This window comes from Stegastes partitus, unplaced genomic scaffold, assembly GCF_000690725.1.
Source record: "Stegastes partitus isolate 25-593 unplaced genomic scaffold, Stegastes_partitus-1.0.2 Scaffold55, whole genome shotgun sequence".
Lineage (NCBI taxonomy): Eukaryota > Metazoa > Chordata > Actinopteri > Pomacentridae > Stegastes > Stegastes partitus.
Genome location: NW_007577786.1, coordinates 292,791 through 312,144, shown reverse-complemented (window position 1 = coordinate 312,144; position 19,354 = coordinate 292,791). Strand labels below are relative to the sequence as shown.

The following is a 19,354-nucleotide window of genomic DNA, read 5'->3' as shown; positions in this document are numbered from 1 at the left end:
TGTGGGTTAAATGCTTTTGCTACAGGAATGATGGAAATCTGTGTTACAGAATACGGAGTATGCTGGGGCTGACACACATATCGACAGGTGTAAGGCTTAATATCGCAAGTTCGGGGCACATGTCACCTATCACATCTTCTACAGAATATTTAGTTTTATTTTCTGTAACCTGTGATACGAATTGCTATATCACTGCCTATGTTTAACATGGCTGTGGTCAGTGTGTTTACATCTTACAGCTGTGCGGATGTCTGTGTCTGTTTTGGTTCAAACAGAATGAGCAAGATGGAGGTGCCATATGATGCACTTGGATTAACAAAAATTGAATTGCACATCTAAGCAAATGATGGATAACATTATGCGATGGGCTGTTAAGGTCAGAACAAAGCAGTTTCTGCAGAGAAAAACAATTGGCTTCCCCATCCAGATTCACAGGAGACTAATATTACGCAGGCAAACACAACATCAAGTCAGAATTAGTCATTTAAAGGCTGTCAGCAGATGGCTTGGTGGTTAGCATTTTGCCAGCTGATAGCAGCATTCTTTTCTGATGTCTTCCAGAACATCAGAGGCCCCCAGAAGGCAAAGCACATTGACATTTCCTACAATTGTTTCTCCATACACAAAGGAAGGAAAACCATTATCTGCAGATGACGATGTGGAAATAGAACTTGCACTTCATATGAACTCACTCATTTTAATAGCTAGCTAGGGGTTTAATAAGTCTTTATTTGGTGGTCTTCTTGACACTGTCGTTTCCCTTTATCAAAAATACTGAATGAGTAAGGTTCGACTAACAAATGGCACATGTGCTGCCCTGTGGTTGTAATGCTTATCTCTCTGGTTTCTGCGCTCAAAGGGATGAAACTGTGTATTTTGCCCAGCTTAGGCTTAAAGCAGTTGTTGCTTTTATTTATTTATATAATAACATAAATGCACAGTGATATTACAAAGTACTTTAAAGAGGCCTTTATCCTTAAGACTTGCTAATCCCACCTCTGTTTACATAGACAGCGTAGTAGAATGAACTGAAAGCGACTAAATATATGTAAGCTGAATAAGGAGATATTCATGGTTAAGCTATTCTTAAGCCAGTTTGGTACAATATGTCTTTATCGTTGTCCTCTCTTTCTCCTTCTGTTTCCAGGTGCCTGCTGATGACTCTGTGGGTTTGCTGACTGAACCCCAGGTGGCAATGTTCTGCGGGAAGCTCAACATGCACATCAATGTACAGAGTGGCAAATGGGAGTCTGACCCCTCTGGCACCAAGAGCTGCACTGGCACCAAGGAGGGCATCCTACAGTACTGCCAGGAGGTATTTGAACAGAGTGAGACAGCACTGCAGAGACAGAGAGACAGCAATGGACAGAGAGAGAGAAACAGCAAGCAGACAGAATTTGAAGGCAAGCAAAGCAGTGAGAACATTAAAATCTCACTCGTTTCTGCAGGTGTACCCAGAGTTGCAGATCACAAATGTTGTGGAGGCTAACCAGCCCGTCAGCATCCCCAACTGGTGCAAGAAAGGCCGCAAGCAGTGTCGCAGTCACACACACATTGTGTTGCCATACCGCTGCCTGGGTAAGCAGTTTTAGCGGTACAGTTGTATATTACTGAGTGTGTTTGTGTAAGGTTGCATGTTTGAATTAATGGCTTATTCATGTTGCAGTTGGGGAATTTGTGAGCGATGCCCTGCTTGTTCCTGACAAGTGTAAGTTCCTGCACCAAGAGCGTATGGACCAATGTGAGAGCCATCTGCACTGGCACACTGTAGCCAAAGAGGTGAGGACAGACAACAAGACAGCAATCACTGCCACAGCGTGCTCCTTATGCTGCCCGTTGTCCTCCCACTAATCATTGTATCGGCTAATGGCTTTTTGTGTCTATTTGTCTCCCTCCTTTTCAATCTGGTTTCCTGGTAGCTCCCTGAGTGACTCAGCACTTCTTAATTTCATCCTCCACCCAACTCATATCTGCTGTCAGCCAAAACTTCTGATTTGTGTTCCTTTTATCCTTGTCACTTTCTGTGCTGTCACTCACAAAGGCAATTGTCTGTCATGTATTGATTTATTTAACCTTTAATATAATACATAAGCCATGGGGTCAGGCTTCAAGGTTTACCACAATATGTTTTCATGAGGGTTGAATGGATTGAGTGCTATGTGATATGATTTTGGATGCTGTTTATAAGCCAGCCACTTTAGCTCTATTGGAAGTTATGATTAATGTCTTTCATTAAAATTAGTCCTGCGGAGACCGCTACATGAATCTTCACGACTATGGGATGCTGTTGCCATGTGGTATTGACCGCTTCCGAGGAGTGGAGTTTGTGTGCTGCCCAGCGGAGGTGGAACGAGAGTCAGACAGCACTGAGCTGGAAGGGGAGGAATCAGACGTCTGGTGGGGTGGAGCTGAGACCGAATACTCTGATAACAGGTACCTTTGCTCGCACACATCCATCCCTGGTCGCACACACTTGTTGATGCAAAGGCTGAACCTGCCACTGTGTCTGCAGCATGACACGTCCAGCAGACACAGAACCAGCCACCACCGAGGATGATGAAGACGAGGACGAAGAGGCAGAAACCTTTGAAAGGGATGAGAACGGAGATGGGGATGCAGATGACGAGGAGGACATCGACATGACCGACGAACGGTACAGTGATGAACGCAATGCCAACATCGCCATGACAACCACTACCACTACCACCACCGAATCAGTTGAGGAAGTCGTCCGAGGTGAGAAATGAAGTGGATGCACTCTTTTTTTCACTCAGTCAGGGGTTGTTTTTCCATCATGTGTGACTTTGTTGATTCACCTTTATGTTTTTCATTAAATTTACAAGCTCACATTTTGCATTCATTTTTGTTTTGATATTTAATTTGCGTTTGCCTGTGTGTATATGTCTCAGCGGTTTGTTGGGCTCGGGCTGAGTCAGGCCCGTGCCATGCCATGCTGGAGCGTTGGTACTTCGTGCCTGAGCAGGGCCGCTGTGCTCCCTTCTTGTTTGGGGGCTGTGGGGGCAACAGGAATAACTTTGACACGGAGGAGTACTGCCTAGCTGTCTGCAGCAGCTCGTGTAAGTCCCAGGACAGGAGCGAAACCCCTAAGTGTCAACATAACACGCCTGATTCCTGTCCTCAGACTGCTGCAGATTGTTTCTCTGTCTCATTCACTCTCTGTGTCTCACTGTCCCAAGTGTCTGATGCCTCTGAACCAATCAGAGCACCGTAGCTTGATTCAGTTGCTATTGCTACAGTCTTATGATAGTATTTTCTCTTTAAGATATAGACGTATCACTAGGAAAAGTAGAAATTAAAAATATAGGAGCCATGAAATCACCAATCTCCTCAGAATAGCAGAGTTTATTTGTCACAGAAAAGAGATTTGGAAATTTGTGGTAAACATGAATCACAGTGAAAGTCCTAAAATTGTAAGGCTGGCGGTTTACATTATTTCCTCATTTTGAACAAATCCCATGAAAACACCAACATTTCGTTCCTTCTAAAAACACATATCTCTAAAAATAGGAAACCAAATACATTGTTTAAAGGAACTGTTGAACATTCTAGGAATTATGCTTATTTGCTTTGTTGCCGACAGTTAGATGAAAAGATCAATACCACTCTTACGTCTGTTTGCTGAGTATGAGGCTGCTGCCAACATCCAGTTAGCTTATGGTAGCACAAAGACTGAAACAAGAGAGAAACAGCTGGCCTGAGTGCTTGCTTTTTTGTGCTAAGGTAAGCTCATTAGTAGCTGTAAGTAGTTTGTATGAAGGGGATACATGTAAGAGTGGTACAACTGTCTCATCTAGCTTGAGATAAGACAGTTAATAAACATATTCCCTCAAATGTGGGCCTATTTTTTTTCATTCCAGAGCTAAGATATTTCCAAAAAACAGCTGGATGCTGTAGTTTTTTAGCAAATGTTAGTCAAACGGGGTAAATAGAGCATGTGCTGTGAACTATAGTCGCAAACTGATTAATTAGTATTTGAAGGGATTGAATTAAAGTAAACTACATGGCCCATGTTCAACATAATGAAGGAAACTGTCCTCAAGTAGAGGCCGTAACACAGGGGTGTCCAATCCTGGTCCTCGAGGGCAGCAGTCCTGCATGTTTTAGATGTTTCCCTCTTCCAACACACCTGATTCAAATGATCAGGGTCATTGTCAGGCTTCTGCAGAGCTTGATGATGAGCTGATCATTTGAATCAGGTGTGTTGGAAGAGGGAAACATCTAAAACATGCAGGACCGTGGCCCTCGAGGACCAGGATTGGACACCCCTGCCTTAACACTTTTATGTATTTTCATAGTTTTGGACAACAGTGAGGGTCACAAATAATCAACTAATTAATTGTGTTTCTGTTTTTGTGGGATTTGTTCACAAAGGCAAAAAGGCCAACTTAATCCTTTCAACAACCATTTTACCATGACCTTGTCAGCGATTTGGCTGGTGATGTTTGTGCACTGTGGTGACCAAAAATGATAAGAAATAATGTACAAGCCAGCAGATGAAGTGAGTGTCCCTGATGGAAAGTGGCCATGACACAGTCATTCACCTCCAAATCATTTCATTACTTAATTAATCACTTCTAACCGGTAACACTAACTGATACTTCTTACAGCATGTGGACGACGAAGCGTAAACACTGAACCTTGAATGTCAGTGTGCATCAGCATGCATCTCTATACGTGTGTGTCTGCATGCTTTACACTGTAGTTTGCAGTTTTAAGGTCTCGTGTCCGCTGCTGCTCCGTAGTCGCCGGCTGTTGTGAGTCAGTAACGATGCCATTAATGTGTCTTAACCAGCTGAGTGTGTTGATAGCCTTTTAGTATATGTGTGTGAGTTGGGGGAGGGGACTCCTAAAGGTTAACGGGTTGATTTGCTGTTTCCACTCAGTGAAGTCCCTGATGGTGCAGTCTGCCCTGATCCTGACTCGACACTTTGCATTTTATCTCCAGGCTCCCACAATAAACAAAAACACAGTTGGACATACACACACCCATTCTGGGAAACTCATCACCCTTTGTCCTCCGATGACCTGTGTGTCTTTTATATCATTATATGTGTAGACTTTAAAACTATTTTCTGTGTGTATCTAACCTATCGTGAGTGATTAACCCACTTGCTCATCAAAGAACCGATACCCTGTGTGCTATTTATGGAATGCATTGTGTGTTTCATACTGATGAATATCAGTGTTTTTCCTGTGTTCGTTTTCATGCATCCTCTTTACTTGTCACCATCTACGCCGCTCTTCTTCGTGACATATTCTCTCTCAGATGCGCCTCACTCTGCTTTCTGCTGCTCTGTATTTGATTCCTCCCTCTTTATTCTCTGCCAGTGCCCACCATGGCTCCCAGTCCTCCAGATGCCGTGGACCGGTACCTTGAATCTCCTGGCGACGACAACGAGCACACTGACTTCCAAAAGGCCAAAGAAAGCCTTGAGGCCAAGCACCGTGAAAAGATGTCCCAAGTATGTGTGTTTACATCCTAAACATTACTCTGTGGCATTTTCTCTGTTAAGAAGCCTAAATGTGTAATCCAATGTGACAGAGCTTGAATTTGTCAATATAAAAATGGTCGCTTTTGTCCTTCTCTTCATGTCTAGGTGATGAGGGAGTGGGAAGAGGCTGAAAGACAAGCCAAGAACCTTCCTCGCGCTGACAAGAAAGCAGTCATCCAGGTAGGAAGCCCGTTATTACTTCCTGTAATTGTGTAAATGCCAGAGGTATTTTATATCAGAACTTGATATTAAAATATTTCCATTGTCTTGGCCAACGTTGATTTAAAGTTTCAGTGAACTGAAACTAAGCGTATTTCTGTGACTGCTATATGTGCAAGAGAAACGGAAATCAGGTCCTTGATATTTAATTTGAAAGCTCAAATATGATAAACATTGTCAAAACTGATAAAAGACCACAAGCTGCCTCAAATCTTTTTTTTTTTACCAGCCTATTGCTCTGCTGGCTAGCACAAACCAAAAGCTAATCAAGTCTGGTTTTATATCTCATTTGAGTTGATTAATTAATTTGTCTACACTTGAGGTCAAGATGCAAAGATATGTTCATGTTTCATTGAAACACAAAAGGAAGATTAATATAAAACAAGAAATAGTTGAACAGCTGCGAACACAGATTAATAGTTAGTAAATGTATGATTTTACTGAAAGGTGTTTTTCATTAATAGTTCTACATTTTTGTTTACTAAAATAATACAAACATCTGAACATGTTTTCTAATGAAAGTTTTGTATCAGAACGGCATGTGCTACCTCAGAACAGTATCTGTCAAACATACTTGGAAGTAAATGGAATAAAGTTTTGGTTTTGTGAAAACTGTTAGAATAATTTTAGCAGCTTTCTCCTTCACTCTATATGGCTAACGTGTTAGTGGCATATTGCCATGCACCTATTCAAATTTATTTTCTGACTTAGTTCCTGCATGTAATTGCAGCATTTCCAGGAAAAGGTGGAGGCTCTGGAGCAGGAGGCAGCAGGAGAGAGACAGCAGCTGGTGGAAACCCACATGGCCCGGGTGGAAGCTCTGCTCAACAGCCGCCGACGCCTGGCTCTGGAAAATTACCTCAGTGCCCTGCAGGCCAATCCTCCTCGGGTAAACACACGTTTACACACACACACCCCTCAGCACTGGGAGCACTCAATAAAAGGAGCACTGTTACAAATGTATTATGTGCATGCTCAAAGGAATTTCCTTAATAGAATAGTGTAGAACCAAGTACAGTTCTTCTGTGTGCATACGGCATAAACAGCAGACATTATACATTAAAAAAATAGAATAAAATAAACTCATCCACGCTTTCAAAATCCTTGTAACAACGTACACCGCTGTCACCACCAGCCCCGTCAGGTGTTGAGCCTGCTGAAGAAGTATGTCCGTGCAGAACAGAAGGACAGGCAGCACACACTGAAGCATTACGAGCACGTCCGAACTGTTGATCCCAAGAAGGCTGCTCAGATCCGACCTCAGGTACTAATTTTAAAGTTTTGTTGTGGTTAGAACATAGAAGTGATTTAGAATTGGACTGGAACTTTTTTTGTGTGTGATCTCTAGGTTTTGACTCACCTTCGTGTGATTGATGAGAGAATGAACCAGTCATTAGGTCTGCTCTACAAGGTGCCCAGTGTGGCTAATGAGATCCAAAGCCAAGTTGGTAAGTGTTTGTTTATACCTTATTCCTAAAGGACCATGCCACCAGTGAACACACTCAGTCAAGTAAATCCTGTGTACCATCATCATTTCTTGTCATTATTTCCTCATTGGTTTTAGTTCATACTCAGTTGGTTTTCAGTTATCAAAATCAGCTCAGAGAAAGCTCATTTAATTTGGCGTTGTACGTGTCTTAAACTTGGTGTCGTCTGTGAATCTGCTTGGTGGTGCGTTCATGTGCTGAAGTAAAGGTTTGAGAGCTTCTCCATTGTGCTGCAATGTGATGTTTGGAAACTTAACAGGGTCTACCAATACTTATCGGATATGAGTGTCTTAAAAAGTTGTTGTAATTTTGACAGTTGTAATAAATGGTGTAAAAGTTACTTTATTGTCCTTAGAGTGGAGGACAGTTTCCCACCTAGAAGTGCCTTTGAGTCTCACTCAATAACACAATTTAGCTTGTTTGTTTAATCAATAGTCAATAGTAGTCAGTAGTCTTGATTAGTGGTCTAGCTCACTGGGGCTATAGAGACTGTTCCGGGCTGGTGGTGTTGACACTACAGCCTTCTAGAAGTCGAAGAAATGTGTTTAAAGTTGATGAGCAGTGGATGTTAGATGCAAAACCAGGCTGTAATCAAGAGGGTGATGGAGAAGGTGACATGCAGTGTTGTTAAAAATCAGGAAAAATTGTGCACATTTTCCCGGGACACATTGTTGCATTGGGTTGTACACATGTAAAGTGCAAAAAAGAGACAGACAGAGAGATCCTGAAGATACAGTGCCTGGCTCTTCTCTCACCTCCAAACACCACTCACAGTGTGAGGTGGGTGTGAATTTCAGATCGTTGTTTTGAGAAAGTTACAATAATAGGTGGCTCAGACACTCCATATTTGACATTGGAACAGTTTGGGGGGGTGGGGGGGACTGGATAGACACTCTGTTTAACAGCAAACATGTCATAATGTTTGTTTAAAATAACGCCAGCATCTGCTTGCAGCGACATTATATTTGCCAGTTGCAGCGTTGTCTTTCTTTTAGTCGTGTGCGGTGTCTCTAATCAGTCTAATTCTGCTTATCATTAAGAAAGGGAGGCTAATTAATCCTGCATACTACCATCTTAAAGGCACAGCGGGACTATGCAGACCACTCTAATTAAGGCACCGTACAACCTGTTGTAGTGCTGAGTGAGGATAAAAAAGAGTTTGTGTGTCAGAGGTCCCCTGACAAACGGTTTGCTGATAAAACAGCATCTTTACAGTCAGATTTCCTGCAGTAATCAGGACACTGTGTGAACCTCACCTGGCATGCTTTTTTTTTTTCTTTATCTCCCTGCCATCTATCATCATGCTGCGTCTCTCTTTCTCTCTCTCACGCTCACTTTATGCCCTTTCTTTGTAGCGGTTATAATGCAGAGAGTTCAGTCGGAGCTGTCTCAGCAAGTCTCTTCCCTGCAGAGCGACGGGCGGGTGAGTCGAGTTGCTCCCACTCACATATGCATGGAGTGTGTCCTGTATAAACCGCAATCTCTCACATATATTAATAGAATCACCTCTACTCGACAGAATGATCAGGCCGATGAAACAAAGTCGCCATGCACACAGAAACTTAGATGCTGACATAGTTAGTGGCTGGTGGACTTTTTACAGGAGTGCGGTAAGAAGAACAGAGAAGGCAGGCGATGGCTAATATGCATGACAATAATTAGGTACACGGAATAAAAATAAAATAAAATAAGATCTCCCAGGAGCATGCTGTATCTGAAGGACAAAAAAGATTTAAACTGTGAGATTGCAGTTGTACGGATGATTAATACTCAAATGTACTGTTTAATGTTGGGACACATAATTACATCAGCAAGTACGAGTCCTGTGAGTGACTTTATAGCGGATAATTGTCAGGATTGGACAGGCTCCCACACCGACACATCCTGATTAACATTCCTCTTCGTTTGCAGGTGGATGGCAGGGTGAGTTATGGAAACGATGCTCTGATGCCCGATCAAGCCTACAGCTCGGCCCCCATGGACCCTGGGCTGGATGGGCTGGGCTTCATTCACCCCGAGAGCTTCAACCAGCCAAACACAGAGAACCACGGTAACACACATTAGTGTACAATACACAGAGAAAGTTATTCCTTTTATAGTAGAATGATATATATATATATATAAATCCAGACATTTTATTTAACTCTTGAAGTACTTTTTGACAAAGTGTAAAGTTAGCAGTTTGATTTGAAACACTGCCTGAATGATAAGTTCATGTGTCTACTTGACTTCTGTTATGAGTCATAACATTTTAATATTGTTTGACATTTCATCCCTTTGGTTTTTTTTTTTTTGTCCCTGCAGTTGAGCCCGTTGATGCTCGTCCAATTCCAGACAGAGGACTTCCCACACGACCTGGTACATACGCATGCTACAGATGTTATAAACGTGTCTACACCACATTACATGTTCTCCCATATACATTTATTGTATATCAAGAGGTATTAAGAATAACTATGCCTACCCATTTGGACATTTGAATACAACAAGTGTAGGTACAAACATTTTTAGCAATGTTAGTTCCACATGCCCATCGGTCTGCCTCTTTCATCGGTTTCAGACTAAAATATGTCACATACATGAGATGGATCTCTCTGATGTTTGATGCATATATTCAGGATGCCTAGATGATGAGTTGTTTCAACTAACGCATTTCTAATTAGGAAACTAGGATTTTGTATATTTGCTCTAATTTTCTTTATTTATATTTGCTCTTATAACATTCTTTGTGCATTTGTCTTCGCTTTCAGTATCTGCCCTGAAGCCAGAGGAGATGCCCGAAGTACGGATGGAGACCGAAGAGAGGCAGAGCACTGGTTATGAAGTTTACCATCAAAAACTGGTGTGAAAACCATTCAGATCCAGAACTTAACATTTGATCTCTGGGTAATTTATTCTGGTCCTGTGTAAATAGCCCTGTTTTCTAATGGCAGGTCTTTTTCGCTGAGGATGTGGGCTCCAACAAGGGAGCCATTATCGGGCTTATGGTTGGAGGGGTCGTCATAGCAACTGTCATCGTCATTACTTTGGTGATGCTGAGGAAGAAACAGTACACTTCTATTCATCACGGTGTGATCGAGGTAAAAGATCGATTGAGAAGGCGCTACCGTTTTATTTGTTTGCCTACATTGAACACAGCTGTTTGTTTTACTAACTCCATTCATGTGTTCACAGGTGGACGCAGCAGTGACACCAGAGGAGCGTCACCTGGCCAAGATGCAGCAGAACGGCTACGAGAATCCCACCTACAAATTCTTTGAGCAGATGCAGAACTAAAGAGCTGCTCACCAACATTTCCTGCAGGCGTCTCCCAGCCCCACACTGTCACCCCTACGGTCTGTTCCATTCTGCTCCCTTGCTCTCAGCCCCTACACCTTTCACCCTGTTTGGGGGGAGGAGGAAGGGTGCGAGGATAACTGCACATGCTGATTTTTAAGATAAATCTTTGTATGTCTCGGTCTGGGGGGGGTTGGACCAAAGGAAACTGACATGGAACAAAGCCTTCTTAATCCCTTATCCCTTGATTGTACAGAGCAACACTCGAGCTTACATTTCCCGGCAAATGGTTAGACAAGGGTACCCTGTTTCACCTGCACATTTCAGCCAATCACAGCAAAGTCGTCATAGTGTTTGTACCGAAAAACCCTGCTGACTGGTTATACGAGTCAGTTCTACGCTCACAGCCGAGACCAGACACATGTAATTCCCAGCCACTCCCCTCATCGCTCCTCAAACTGCCCCACATTACCCCCTCGCTGCCCTGCTCTCAGATGACAGACGAGGGCTGTCAGAGCAACCCGCCGCACGATTCAAGTGTTTCAGGTTTGTTTTTCAAAAAAGGAGATAAAAAAAATAGCAGAAAAAATACATAATCAAAATATATAAAAGCTGAAAAATATTGAATGTTTTGTTTTCTGATTTTCTTTTTTTTTATGTGTAATATATTAAGACAGAGATTAGCTGTAAGTATATGTAGTGCATGGCAATATTGATGACTGATAAAGTATACTTTATGTGGAGGTCCTCCAGAGAGGCCCTCTCCCTAGATATTTTAGCAGGATTGTACATTTCTAGTGTCTTCTTTGTGAACTTGTGATATGAAGAAGAAAAAGAGTATTCAGAATCTGGTCTGCTTTGTCGTCACACAGACTTGCTTTAACTGAATCTTGGCTCCTAATGCTCATCTCCATGCTTCACTGTTGTGTTAGCTGCATGGGCAAAATGCTCTCTACGTATGTAATATATGAAGTGTAATAGTATCCGAAAGGAAGATGATTGTGTTACTGTTTGCGTTCTATGCACTCTGTCGTTTTGGAAGTCTGATAATTGCCACCAAATATTATTGCTGTTACGTCTGATGCCAACTGTCGCTGCACTTTGGGTTTTTATTAGAAGAAGAGGATCAAGGTCAAACTCTAGAAGGTTTTTATGAAAGCGTGTCATTCCAGATTTATCATTCCACTGTTTGTAAATATTTGGACATCTGGTTCTCATTGGCCCATTTTAATTTTTATCTCCCGACTGTTTCTCCATCTTTCTTTCCAAACCCTTATTTGTCCTGTTTATCGCCTTGCTCTAGTCGTGTCAGCAATATTGTACAGTGCAGCACTTGAGAGTCAGTGTGTGATAAATAGACGAAGACTTGTTGGGCCTACAAAGATCAGACATTTTCCAGATGGTCCAATCTCCTCTCCAAACACATTCCTTCACCAAATCTCTCTCACACATTCTATTTTTCTACATCTCCTGTGTATACATGTACAGTGCTTCTGTTTGTCCTGTGGTGAATATTTCTTTGCCTGCATATCTGTTGTCAAATCTTATAATTGTCCTCATGAAGAGGTGACAAGTTACCACATGTCGCACCAACAGAGACACATCTCCCTCTCCCTAAATTAAGTTATTAATTGTAAACATGAATGTGACATGCATATCATGCATTTATATCATAGAAATACAACACATATCACCTCTACGCATTGTACCCACACGTGTACAGACACTAAATGAAGCTCTTAATCAGGTGAATGTTTAAAATTTGTATTGATGCTCACTCTGGGTGTCTTTGAAGCCTAGTGATTAAAAATGATGTTTTTTCTCTCATTGATTCAGTGACCTTCCTCTGTGTGTAGTTAAATGAACCATTTGCTTAGAGTAAGAAAAAGCTTTCTACACTCACTATACCATGAATAAAATTTTGAATGTACATTTACCTGTCTGGTTGTCTGTCATTTTCAGTCTTTTGCTATGATTTGTACAACCTTGAAAAGCTTAAATATTTACACATCACACACAGCTTTTAAGAAATATGCTTGCCACTTTATTCCCCCTAGTGGACAAAAAGGGTCCAACAATTTAGGGAACAAACACTAAATAAAATACAAAACAGGTTCTATAAATGGAAAATATGAAAATACACTTGCCCTTGTGGCTATCAAAAACATGAAGTACCGGTATATACAGTGGAAATGATCCAAAACTACAGACAAGGAACACAAAGCTCTGAACTGGGTTGCCAGTCACACTCATTCATTCGATCACATGCACACAACAAGCAGACATTCTTCCATCATCCTGAACACGCTTTTCTCTGTTAGCGTTACAGAAAAGCTAAAAAACTTTACCTGCCTCAGTCTAACTCGAATCAAACTGTAAAAGACAATAACAAAGTTGTTAATCCACACTGATCTGGGATCAGGCTTGCATTTCCGTGTCTGGTGGGACACATGATTTCCAGTCAGCTGTGGAGGGCACACTTTGCCTGCGGCAGCTGTAAGGTGGCTTCCTTCAGCTGTCCTTCTCTAGTGTTGTGGTGGCCAGGGTCACTGTAGTGATGGGCTGCCCGATGCCGTGCATCTGCATGCGGGCCAGTTTCTTCTGCTCGCACTCGGTCACCAGGCTGTTGAGCTCAGCAGCACTGTAGCCAATCAGAGTCCTCAGGTCGCACACAAACTTGTAGACAAAGCGCTTGCCCTGCACCTTGCTTATCATGTCCCCGTCGTAGTAATACCTAAAAGAAAATATGAAAGTCTGAATCATAAAATGCCAAAATAAAATGATATAACAGAGTACTGTGGTGCCAATGCTAAAGTTTCCCATACCACATAATATAACATGTTTCCTAACACCCATGAAAACAGCAGTATTTCTTCTGTGGACCTGGAGGAGCTCTATCATGATGATCATCATCAACTTGGACTGACCTTCAAATTTATTTTTTTTTTTTTTAGACAAAGAACTGGGATTTCTATCTGAGAAAAAACAAAAACGAACTCTGGCTAAACTCTGTGGAAACACTAATTAGCTTTAACTAGCACTGAGAAGACTGAGCTGGATCACCTCCACTGGTGCCTAACAGTATATCAGGGTCACGCATGTGCATTTCCTGGGCTGAAAAAACAGGATGTAATGGCTTCTGCTGCATTGATTTGTACCCTTCTTCTTAAAAAAAAATACGTCCAGTGCAGGGCTGCAAGGTGGCGCAGTTGGTCGCACCTCGCAGCTAGAAGATCGCTGGTTCACGTCCCGGTGAGGACACCTGGGATCTTTCTGTATGGAGTTTGCATGTTCTCCCCGTGCAGTGTGGGTTCTCCCCAAGTTCTCCGGCTTCCTCCCACACAGTCCAAAAACGTGTTCAGGTTAATTGGTGATTCTAAATTGTCCGTAGGTGTGAATGTGAGTGTGCTTGGTTGTCTGTCTCTAAGTTTAGCCCTGTGATAGACTGGTGACCTGTCCAGGCTGTCCCCTGCCTTCACCCTAAGTCAGCTGGGGTAGGCTCCAGCCCCCCGCGACCCTAGTGAGGATAAGCGGTGTATAGATAATGGATGGATGGATGTCTAGTGCAAGTGTTCAAACCACTTGGTAGTGCAATATGAAACTAATTTTAAAGGACCCATTTTAAAAAAACACAAACAAAAGAAACAAACCTGAGGGCTCGACTGAGCTTCTCGTAGTTCATAGTAGGCTTGTTCTTGCGCAGGCCCCACTTTTGTGCCACAAGCTCAGGCTGGTTGAGTTTGAACTCTCCCTCCTCACCCACCCAGGATATGCAGTCTCTTGCATCCTTGTCTGTCAGCAGCTCTAGCAGGAACTGCCACAACTGGATCTGACCATTGTTACCTGGCACCGGGGGAACACGACAGTCAGTGCAAATCATCAAAAATTGTTGCTGCAAAAAAACTGCATCAGAAGACGCATGTGAGCTGCTTCAAGAGTCCTTGTGTTTGGTTTGTACTACCTGTGCGGTTGCCAGGTGAGCTGCGTTCTTCTCCTGAAATACGAGGCATTCTGGGGCCACGGCTCTGCTTCAACACTTTTATAGCAGTGGATGAGCTCACTTGAGCCGGGATTATCTGCACGGCTGGAGAGACAGAAGTAAAAGTTAGAGATCAAACAGGATGAACTGCCAGTATTTTCGATGTGACTTAATTTTATAATCAATAATTTCCTGTTACATGCATATAGACTATCCACTGTTTTGCAAGTACAGCTGTTTCATGTCCAAGAAAAAGACAATGGTGTAGCTTTTTGTAACTCTGTTCACTTCCATGTGAGTTAGTTCAGAATGTTGTGTCTCAGCAGACAAGATAACCTCAGCAACTCATGACTGGCCAAATCCCGTTTATAGCTCTGAGTGTCTGTACGGGTTCAATAGAGGTTACCTTTATTTGCCTTTTTCACAAAAACACTTACGTTGATCAATAGTGACAGTAGCATCCCCTCCAGACTGGTCTTGGCTGGCTAACACATCTGAAATAAACACAAAGAATAAGTTACATTCTGTATAAAGGTCACATTAGACAGTCTTGGGCCTTAATTTTTTTCTACTGTAGACTTTCAAAAGTGCTGTTATTCATCAACAGTGTGCACATACTGAAACCTAGAACCCCTCCATCTGAATTACATTTGCGCAGCAGTTCCAGGTGACTCCACAGGATCTCTCCATTGTTCACTTTCTGAAGGAACTCCTCTTGGCTGAAAGCGCAGAGCTCTTGACCTGGGATGTGAATGCTGCCTATTTCCATTTCATCGATGCTAAACTCCTTCATTACCCACACAGCCCAGTGGATCACCTGATCAGCTGACCAGAGCACAGGGTCTGAGGAGAGAGAGAGTGAGTGTCCTCACTTACTGACAAGTGCATGTATTTTTCACCATTTTAATTGTTGTTTTTTTGCCATAGTAGGATGTTTCATGAAAATATTCCTCACCGTATGGTATTCCCAGGCGGACCTGCTCTTTGCGGTAGCCTTCAAGTGCTGCAGCCCAGCGTGTGACTTGCTCCGAGGTTTCATCAGACAGAGAAGAACGTTCTACAGCAATGAGCTGTCCCTCCTCCACCAGAGCACCCTCTTCCCCTGCCGCATCTGGATCAATCACCACTTCTACCGTTTCTACTGGCTTCACAATTTCCAAAATGTTCAGCTTCTCCTCTCCTGAACAAAGGAGAGAACATCAATGATTAGGCTTTTTGAAGCACATAGTAAAACATTCCTGTTTATTTACTGATATGTGGAGAACTTCATATGAAATGTGTCATGAATTTGGGGAAGACCGTTACCTGGTTTGGTTATAATCTGCAGGCTGAGCTGCACTGTTCCATCTGTTTTGACTCCCTGGTCGAAAAGGCTGTGATCAGGGTGAAGCTAGAAAGAAGAATACAACAGATGAGAGGAATTTGTAGCGATGAGAGGAACATCTCAGCACACTTTGCAGTTTAAGCAATGACTATGGGACCCAATCATAAAGAGGTCTTGACGTGATTTATTTCTAAACTGTTACCTGAATGTCCTGCAAGCAGATCTCATACGCATCTAGTGGGATTTGGATACGAGGCTCCAAAAGTTTCTTCAAATTGCCAATTGGTTCATTTATGTCAATGTCTTGTTGAATTAAATCTGATGCCGTGATTGTCTGCTCCTCCACACTGCATGTTAAAGATGAGAGAAAGAATTATAGGTGCTGCATATGCATGGCTCTGCAATCCAAATCGAGTATTTATTAATGTAATTATCATGCTCACCCTTCCTCCAGGCACGCCTGTTTTTCCCGTTCATCAATCTCAATCTCGATCATCTCTTCTGGCTCACTTTTAGCCATGCTGTGTATGTTCTGATGGACAAGCTCTAGGAAAGTATTGAAAAAGAACTTTTAATGTGATGTATTTGACACCCCAAACCACACTAAACACTGGCTGAAAAACTCTGACAAAATGTTTTCCAGTACATTCCCAAAGGCAGAATCAAGTGCAGTAGTGTTAAAATAAAGAGACATTTTAAAAAATGTGTTTAAATTACTTTTAATTTACTTTATTGGTTAACTAAAAACTATGACCTCAATGTCTAGGTAAGTGTGATTGGTATTTTCACTTTTATTTTTTATCTTTTGACATTCCAGAGCCCAAATGATAAGAAAGAATAACAAACTGTACAAAATGACAGATCCAATGACAATTATTCAAACTAAAACCGTTAGTCGTGACCCTAAATTGTAAAGCTACAAGGCCCTTCAAAAATATGTTCAATTTAGACAGAAGAGGATGTTTGCTACTGCTAAGAAGCAACAAAAGTAGAGACTATTTATATTCATGCAGAAGTTCGTCAACAGCAGACTGAAATTTTACCGTTAACATAAGTTCTACTTTTGTCTGTCATGTGTTGATGAATGCCACGTGCCTTGAAGCAAAAAAACATTCATATTACTAAACTATACTCGATTAGTTGTTGTGCCTGTAAAATGTCAGATAATTGTCACTGAGGAGTAAAGAAACTTTCTACTTTTTCTAATTAAAGAAGCTGGAATCAGAGAAATTTCACTTCTATCCCTTTGAAATGGCACAAACTGATTAATCAACTTTAAAAATAGTTGTCACATTAATCACTGCAACTACAGTTGACACACCATATATATGTAAATATTTACCACTGCTTAAAATTTGAAAAATATGTAACTTAAATGATCATATTACTTCAAAGGCCATTTCTTGTTTTGTCCAATCTACAGTCCAAAACAAAAATACATTAAATTTATGACAATACAAGACAAGTAATTAAAGAAAGTCCACACATTTGAGAACACAGACCCTATCGAATAATATTGTTGCCTGGAAAATCACTTTAATAATATATTTTTTTTAACATGAAATCAACTGAATAAGACATGGGTGAGACTATTCCTTTCAAAATACCCATAACAATTAAATAAAATTTAGAAAAAAATACAGTTAGTATCACAAAAAGTTTCCATAAAAGCTGCTGCCACAAATAAACTGCAATAAGAGGAATATATTAGGAAATATTGCAAAGTGTCCCAAGTGTCCATGATGTCAACAGAAGCAGCAGTGAGGGGTTTTCTACTATAAAGGCCTCTCAGCCTCGACTCCTCATTGGCCGTCTGGGACAGTTCACTGACTGCTAACGTTAGCCAACTCGAGGGCGAGGCTGTGGCGTCTAAAGGCCAACTGGTAGGCCATTAGTGACAAAAAATGGTGACCAAACATAACTAAACGTCTGAAACACATGTTGTAAAAACACACAAAACTACTATTTACACAGCGGGCTACACGTGTGGCTACAGTGGAGCGGGCCTGCTGCGGACCAAGTTAGCTGCAATATAGCAGCGCGGGGCGAGGCAGCCCATTACACAACCGTCGGTCCCTGCCTGCTAAACAACGCTGAAAATATCCTAAAATTACGTTGCGCTTCGTAACTTCAACAAATCGCCGCTAAATCACACTTTAACTGTGCGTGTAGAAAACTTTTAAAACGGAAATAGAATAAACGGAAACAAAACAGCATAGGGCAAATGGAAAGGAGCCGGAAATCCTGGCTAAAGGTTTACAGCGATGCAAGACTTCCGAGAGCAGCTCTGATCAATACGACTTTTACAGCTAAACTAGCAGCGCACAGCGGCAGTAATGTCGCCGATACACCGAAACGACGCTCGGTTAAATATAACCCGCATCTATACGGAGAAGTACGGACTGAAAAAAAAAACGTTTTGTCGCCTCGGGACGGATACCCACCGTGTGTTTGTGGCTGGACGGCAGCAGGCAGCCTCTCCGCTCAACTGCGTCTGCTCAGCTTTACTGTTAGCAACTCGGCTAACACCCCCACTGGTACAACAACTAAGGATACCTCTGCTTTCCAGCTAACGAGAAAGCACCAGAAGCGGCCTTTCGTGGCACACTAGCGTTTGTGGAAGCTGGCTAACACCGTCAGTGTGGCTCGGAGGTGGGCGGCCTCTTCCCAGTAAGCTGACTATGAGTAAACAACAGCTAGCTTGCTAGCTAGGTTAGCTTTGCTAGTTAAGCTACAAAATAGCGGGAAGAGTCCGAGCACGACGGTAGGACTGCTTTTACAGGAACACAAATGAAGCACGCTTTCCCCACAACAAGCATCCGTATCTCTCATATATCCATACCTCTTAAAATTCAGACCTTGAGAGGTGTTGAAGTATGTCAAACTGTGGCAGATAAGCAGCCAAAATTCACACAGTCGAGTCGTATCATGCAAGTTTTTGGCCAACTACACTCTCAGTGAGGAGGGGCGGAGACTAACTGGAAACACTGAAGTTACCTTAAAATGCACAAATGTTCACCCACCAGATCCATAAAGTGAATAAAGTTGATCTGCGTGTTTCTTATATGCCATGGCAGTCATCTTTACATTTCACAGAAATATTCCCACGAACTCCACTGATTAACTAGCATGCTTTGTGTCATCTTTCCCTCTCTGAGGTGGTTTTATTGTGAAGTCACTCATGTTTGCTAAAGAAGACCTGAGAGTCAGTGAATATGGGGACAATCTGTGTAACTGGGTCAACAGTTTGACATGACCTATTTCAGATATTTGTAACTGGGAATGTTTTGCATATTTAATAGGAGTCCCAGGGGGCAAGAATGAGCTGTGTGTCCATATTGAGTCTGAGCAACCAGGCAGTTTTCCTTTTAGCGATATGTAACTGTAACATATTATAAGTGAAAATTAACTTATAGGACAACACTCCTCTTCAAAACCCCATTTGAAAAAGCCTTATGCCCAAATATATTGGATAGCATCTATGTGATTGACCAATTATTATTGTTATTATTATGATTATTATTATTATTACTGTTCATTTGTTCTTGTAGACTTG

At 42.0% G+C, this 19,354-nt stretch overlaps 2 protein-coding genes and 1 long non-coding RNA gene across 6 annotated transcripts in view; 2 read left to right on the top strand and 1 right to left on the bottom strand.

The window, feature by feature from the left end:
• The first annotated feature begins 1,129 nt into the window (after nt 1-1,129).
• Nucleotides 1,130-12,427, top strand: appb (amyloid beta (A4) precursor protein b). Of its 2 annotated transcripts, XM_008275546.1 has the most exons (17): nt 1,130-1,315; nt 1,449-1,578; nt 1,667-1,779; nt 2,243-2,433; nt 2,513-2,736; nt 2,910-3,077; nt 5,350-5,483; nt 5,619-5,693; nt 6,463-6,621; nt 6,868-6,996; nt 7,081-7,180; nt 8,575-8,642; nt 9,131-9,269; nt 9,524-9,577; nt 9,970-10,061; nt 10,153-10,299; nt 10,394-12,427. In XM_008275546.1, the coding sequence occupies exons 1-17, from the start codon at nt 1,196-1,198 to the stop codon at nt 10,493-10,495; spliced, it is 2,145 nt and encodes a 714-aa protein (XP_008273768.1). In that variant the 5' UTR covers nt 1,130-1,195; the 3' UTR covers nt 10,496-12,427. The 2 variants fall into 2 exon arrangements, with proteins under 2 accessions (XP_008273768.1, XP_008273769.1); XM_008275547.1 differs by lacking the exon at nt 2,910-3,077.
• An 89-nt stretch (nt 12,428-12,516) lies between these two features.
• Nucleotides 12,517-19,354, bottom strand: part of gabpa (GA binding protein transcription factor subunit alpha) — a 7,014-nt gene continuing 176 nt past the window's right edge. The window contains exons 1-10 of one of the 3 annotated variants that reach the window (XM_008275543.1): nt 18,243-19,354; nt 16,242-16,344; nt 16,001-16,145; nt 15,780-15,864; nt 15,430-15,654; nt 15,093-15,317; nt 14,912-14,968; nt 14,457-14,579; nt 14,146-14,338; nt 12,517-13,229 (exon numbers count right to left, since the gene is read on the bottom strand). The exon at nt 18,243-19,354 is cut by the window's right edge and continues 176 nt beyond it. In XM_008275543.1, coding sequence (XP_008273765.1) covers nt 13,007-13,229; nt 14,146-14,338; nt 14,457-14,579; nt 14,912-14,968; nt 15,093-15,317; nt 15,430-15,654; nt 15,780-15,864; nt 16,001-16,145; nt 16,242-16,318 — 1,353 coding nt within the window. In that variant the 5' untranslated portion in view covers nt 16,319-16,344; nt 18,243-19,354 and the 3' untranslated portion in view covers nt 12,517-13,006. The remainder of the gene's footprint in view (nt 13,230-14,145; nt 14,339-14,456; nt 14,580-14,911; nt 14,969-15,092; nt 15,318-15,429; nt 15,655-15,779; nt 15,865-16,000; nt 16,146-16,241; nt 16,345-18,242) is intronic. The other 2 variants (XM_008275544.1, XM_008275545.1) reach the window with 2 other exon arrangements.
• LOC103352859 (uncharacterized) overlaps nt 18,362-19,354 on the top strand; it is a 1,635-nt gene continuing 642 nt past the window's right edge. Inside the window, exon 1 of the long non-coding RNA XR_519979.1 lies at nt 18,362-18,450. This is a non-coding gene — a long non-coding RNA (uncharacterized LOC103352859). The remainder of the gene's footprint in view (nt 18,451-19,354) is intronic.

Coding starts and splice junctions, on each gene's coding strand:
- appb (XM_008275546.1), top strand. CDS start 1,196: ATGTTCTGCGGGAAGCTCAACATGCACATCAATGTACAGAGTGGCAAA. Junction 1,780..2,242: donor GGCACACTGTAGCCAAAGAG/GTGAGGACAGAC, acceptor CATTAAAATTAG/TCCTGCGGAGACCGCTACAT. Junction 2,737..2,909: donor AGTTGAGGAAGTCGTCCGAG/GTGAGAAATGAA, acceptor TATATGTCTCAG/CGGTTTGTTGGGCTCGGGCT.